The sequence below is a fragment of the Cryptotermes secundus genome, unplaced genomic scaffold (genome assembly GCF_002891405.2).
Source record: "Cryptotermes secundus unplaced genomic scaffold, Csec_1.0 scaffold706, whole genome shotgun sequence".
NCBI classification, from domain to species: Eukaryota; Metazoa; Arthropoda; class Insecta; order Blattodea; family Kalotermitidae; genus Cryptotermes; species Cryptotermes secundus.
The window spans coordinates 328,694-334,294 of record NW_019727104.1 but is presented as its reverse complement, the minus strand read 5'-3'; the positions used below and the strand labels follow the sequence as shown (position 1 = coordinate 334,294).

Genomic DNA, 5,601 nt, shown 5'->3' with positions numbered 1-5,601 from the left:
TAAATGACCTCATCAGAGATCTCAACCTGTCAAAAGAAGCTTCTGAATTACTGGCTTCTAGGTTGAACGACAAAAATTTACTGGAACAAGAAACCAAAATTTCCTTTTACCGCACAAGAGAAACGGATCTGCTACCCTTCTTCTCTCAAGATTACAATCTTGTATATTGTCACGAAATTAGAGGACTCTTGGAAAAAATGGCTCTTCCTGAATATTTTCCCGATGATTGGCGCCTATTTATTGACAGCTCAAAGCGAAGTTTGAAATGTGTCCTTCTACACAATGGAAACAAATATGGTTCAATACCAATTGCTCACTCCACGAAAATGAAAGAAGAATATAACACCATAGCTTTGGTCTTAGAGAAGATAAAGTATCATGAACATCAATGGGTGATTTGTGTGGACTTAAAAATGGTAAATTTTCTCCTTGGACAGCAAAGTGGTTACACCAAATATCCCTGCTTTTTGTGCCTCTGGGATAGCAGAGACAAAACACACCACTGGGTTAGAAAAGAATGGCCCAAGAGAGAAAACATGTACGTTGGGGAGAAGAATATCATTAACGATCCCTTAGTTAGACGAGAGAAAATCATCTTTCCTCCACTGCATATCAAGTTGGGCCTTATGAAGCAGTTTGTAAAGGCCCTTGATAAGAACGGATCATGCTTTGCATATATAGAAATGAAAATGCCTCAGTTGAGTACGGAAAAAATTGAAGCAGGAATATTTGACGGCCCACAAATAAGACAACTCATTAAGGATCCTGCCTTCGCAAATTCGATGAACGAGGCTGAGCGAAAAGCCTGGACTTCATTTGTTGCAGTTGTCGAAAATTTTCTGGGCAAACACAAAGCTGAAAACTATGTTGAACTGGTAAACGAGATGCTTAACAGTTTCAAATCCCTTGGCTGTAACATGAGCATTAAGGTGCACTATTTACACAGTCACTTAGATAGTTTTCCTGAAAATTTAGGAGACACCAGTGAGGAACAAGGTGAAAGATTTCACCAGGATATTAAAACTATGGAGGACCGCTACCAAGGAAGATGGGATACACACATGATGGCAGATTACTGCTGGAGTTTAAAAAGGGACTGTTCTAAAATACATTCAAGAAAGTCACGAAAAAGAAGCTTCCGTAGTGTTCCGTGACTATAGTTGGTTTGACTGTTATATATAGTCGATGATTTTTTCCTCTATCTTTGTATTTAATATAATAAAATAAAAATATAATTATAATATAGTAATAAAAATTCCATGTTGAGTTTTTTTATTTGATCCACTGATTTAACTTAAAATAGTGTAACGTATATTTCACCAAAATGTTATATCTTAAAAATTTGAGCTCCTAGGCAAAAACTAATGCCATATTTGAATTCAGGGCATCAAATTCATATGAAATCAGCTCCAAATACCCCGGCACCAAAACAGCTGTTGGCCTGTGTTATAGTTTCAAGAACTTTTGAAAGGGCAGGTACAAGAGTAATTGGACGATAGTTATTTGCATCTTTTGCATATACAAAACTATAATTTTGCCTGTGGTTCTGTATGGGTGTGAAACTTGGTCTCTGACATTAAGCTATCCCAGTGCTTTAGGGGTTAGTAAAGTAGGTTGGACTTGATAAGTGTCTCTTTCTTCTTCTCTGAGGGCCCCCCCCCCAATGGTTCCCCAATTCTAGTGTCTGTCTCTCACATTTTTCTGCATCTTAAGACAGGCCTTGCTCACAAATTAGTAATGCTACATCCTCATCCCAAATTCATCATGGTGTGCACCTCTACAGTGCCTTAATGGACAATTTCTGATGCCTTATGTGATAATTTGTAATCTTCAATTTGGTGAGCATGGCCACACCATATTAGTTGGTCTTTTATTATTCTTTCTAGTTAACCTTTTCTCTAACTACTTCATGCTAGAGTTTATCCTGAAATGTTTTCCGTGCAGATCTCTGAAACCCCATCTTTGTTTGGAATTACTTGGTGTTTGGACTTTGTCCCTCATCCAGTATTCTGAAAACTGTAGAGAACACACCATTTTGGGAACTGGATCCGTTTCCATCCTCAGGAGAGGGGGGTGTCCATTAGAAAGAGTTAATCACTGGACAACCTATGTCAAAGTCAGAATTGCATTATTACGGATAGTCAGCCCATCTTGATGTCAAGCCCCATTTTGGGCTCATGACCAGTTTTTAATTACTGTTGAACAGCTATGGTTTTGTCAATATGGAGCAACATCTCTTGAGAAGGGACAGGTCTTTCAGTGGTCGCAGTCATAGCAATATGAGTCATCTATATGCTTTCGACATAGTCCTTCAATTGTCAATATGTACTTGCTACTTACAGTTCTACAAGTACAGTGCATTTTGGAATATGTAATTTAAAAATCCAAATAAAGAACAGGGAAATATCAAATGTAAAAAGCACAAATTTTCTGGGGGTAGTAACAGATAGTACCTTGAGCTGGAAATTACATATTGAAGAAACCTGCAGTAGAATTAGCCGTAACCTGTTCATAATTAACAGGCTATCTAAAATACTCAATTTAAATTAAAAAAAAAGTATTACAGTTTGATCTATCCTCATCTATCTTAGGGAATAATTGTATGGGGACATAGTGCTAAGACCCTCACTAGAAGAATTTTTGTACTCCAAAAATGGGGAGTAAGATACATTGCAGGGCTAGAACATCTGGAATCATGCAGGGATAACTTTACAAAACTAAAGATACTAAAGTATACTCGCTATATATATATATATATATATATATAGCGAGTATACTTTAGTCTATGAATAGCTGATGTACTGTCTCGTACTCCCATTTTTCTCTAGTATGTGACGAATGCAAAAGATCTGACCTGTAGTCGATCTGTTGCGTCGAAACCACTGATGATCCCAAATAATTTCACCTATATATGGACTTAACCTTGAGAGAAGAATATTGGATAAAATTCTGTATGAAGTTGATAGCAGTGATATCCCTCGATAATTACTACAGTCAGTTTTATTACCCTTCTTGCAAGCTGGTACAATAACCACGCCTGATTACTTACACAGAAACCGTACGGCATATCCTTCTGTTAGCTTGGTACGCTTGGTATATGCTCCACGTACGTGGCGCCATCTGTCGGTATATTCACACAGTCCACACATAACAGGGGGTGTCGCCATATTTATATTTGTACAGGTGTGTTGGGGTCATTGTATATGTTAGAAAATAAATTTGTTTATGGTATGGGTAAAGGATCACCATGACGGTTGATTTCAGTGATTATTTTTGGGTAAGAGAATGAGGTTATTTTACTGAGCTTATAGTTACGAACACTAAAGTGAAGTTTTTGCGGGTTGCATTGAAATAAACTTACATATAGTGTGTGTTGTCGAAATTTTTTACACATTTAATTTTACCAGCTTAATGTGTTTTGGTCTGAATAGCCAGTATAATATTGTAGAATTGCCCGATACGCATGTTTGCGAAAATATATATATACTCAAGTTTGATTGTGGTTCTGATTGGGAATGATTAGTGGCTCCTGCAGGTACTGTCAAAATGTATTTCAAGCACTACTGATGAACCCATACTATTGGTAGTATTACAGTGATCAGGGAGTTTAGTACTTCATTTATTAAGTACATATAATATGAAGATGAAATTATTATGTCTGAATTATCATTTGTAAGTCGTTTGTGCATCCATGTTGAGGATTCTTTATGAACTTTTGTAAATGTATGAACATTTCACCAATTAATTCAGGACTCTTGGAAGGTTCGTTTGCAGAAGCATCTGACATAGACCTCTTGAGTATTCTGTTACGCATTGCAGAAAACACACTTGTAGATGCATTAAATAGGACAATAGAGTGATCAGTTATCTGGACATTATACATCATCATTTGTATTTGGAATGATGTTTTGGGGACCGAACTTTGTCTCTGACCTTAGGTAAGAAGCCTAGTGTATTGGGTCCAATTGGTAGAAATAGCACAGACCAGCTCTCTCAGATGGTAGTCGGTCTCAGCCTCTAGAGCAAGGGTCTCCAAACTACGGCCCGCGGGCCGCATCCGGCCCGCGATGTGATTTTATCCGGCCTGCGAAAGAATTGTGCAGAAATGTGCCAATTGAATTAATTTTCCAGTGAGTACTGGTAAAAAAAATACTTGTTCATAGATTTCAACTGATGTTTGTGATACCTCTCAACTATTAGTATTTTTTCGTGGCGTTGGCGATGAACTTAATGTCACACAGGAATTCGTGTCACTTCACAGCATGCATGGCACTACAACAGGAGATGATATCTTCAAAGAAATACAAAAAACACTAACAGAATATAATTTGGACTGGAACCATCTGCAGTGCGTGACAGTTGATGGAGGAAAAAACATGTCTGGTATAAAAATATGTTTGGTTGGCCAAATCACAAAAGCTTGTGAGGATGCAGGAATATCAATGCCAGTGTTTCTTCACTGTGTTATCCACCAACAAGCACGCTGTGCAAAACACGTCGATATGAGCTCTGTTTTAAAACCTGTTATTTCTAGCATTAATTTCATTCGCTGTCATGCACTTAACCATCGCCAGTTTTGATCTTTTCTCGAGAAATGTGATTCCGAGCTTATTGACCTGACATATGGTACTGCAGTTCGATGGCTTAGCTGTGGAAAGGTTCTTTTGCGCTTCTTTCAGCTCAGGAATGAAACTGATATATTTGTTACAAAGAAAAACCATCACGAACCACTTTTATCAGATACCGAGTGGCTTTGGAAATCAGCATTTTTGCTGATCTGGGGAACCATATAAACAATTTGAATTTAAAGTTGCAGGGTGAAAATAACTTAGTCTGTGATTTATTTGAACTTATCAAGGCATTCAGAGCAAAGTTGATACTTCTGGAAAGCCAAGTGAAAAATTGTAACTTTGTTCATATGCTTTACTGTGCAGAGTTGCATAAAAAGGGTGAAGCAGAATTTCCTTCCTCATTTGCAAATTTAGTCATTTCAGATTTGAAAGAACAATTTCGGAAGCGAGATGCTGATTTGGATGCCAGTGCTCAGGAAATTAGATTGTTTCAAAATCCATTTGACTGTGATGCTGCAGATGTCCCAAGTCAAATTCAAATGGAAATTATTGAACTTCAGGAAAATTAACATATATTAAAGACATATACAGGGAAAGAAATTTTATTGAATTTTATAAATTTCTGAACTCTGAGCAATTTCCAAATTTAAAGAAATTTGCTTCTAGATTTGTCTCCATTTTTGGGGTGACATATCTGTGTGAACAAACTTTTTCCCACATTAAGTACACCAAGTCGAAATACAAGGCAAACTTATCCGATGAACTTTTAAAGTCGCTACTTGTGATTTGCATTTCAAAATTTGAACCTCAATTTAATCAGATTTTAAGAATGCAAAAAGAGTTCCATTATTCACATTAATTGTTTTATTATAATTTGTGATGAAAATATGAGCATTTGCTGCTACTGTCTGTTGTCATTAATATACGATAATTTATTCTCACATACTTTGTATTTAGTTTATGAAATTCTGTGCTTTCAATAAAACTCATATACCTAGAGTTATTAATTTCTCATTTTATCCGGCCCGTT

The 5,601-nt window shown here is 36.7% G+C and overlaps 1 protein-coding gene across 7 annotated transcripts in view; it reads left to right on the top strand.

The window, feature by feature from the left end:
- Positions 1-3,158: 3,158 nt before the first annotated feature.
- The window catches only part of LOC111864467 (F-BAR domain only protein 2), a 137,656-nt gene continuing 135,213 nt past the window's right edge, over positions 3,159-5,601 (top strand). For all 7 annotated transcript variants that reach the window (XM_023851727.2, XM_033751440.1, XM_023851726.2 and 4 more), the window contains exon 1: positions 3,159-3,277. In XM_023851727.2, the coding sequence (XP_023707495.1) occupies positions 3,248-3,277 (30 nt within the window). In that variant the 5' untranslated portion in view covers positions 3,159-3,247. The remainder of the gene's footprint in view (positions 3,278-5,601) is intronic.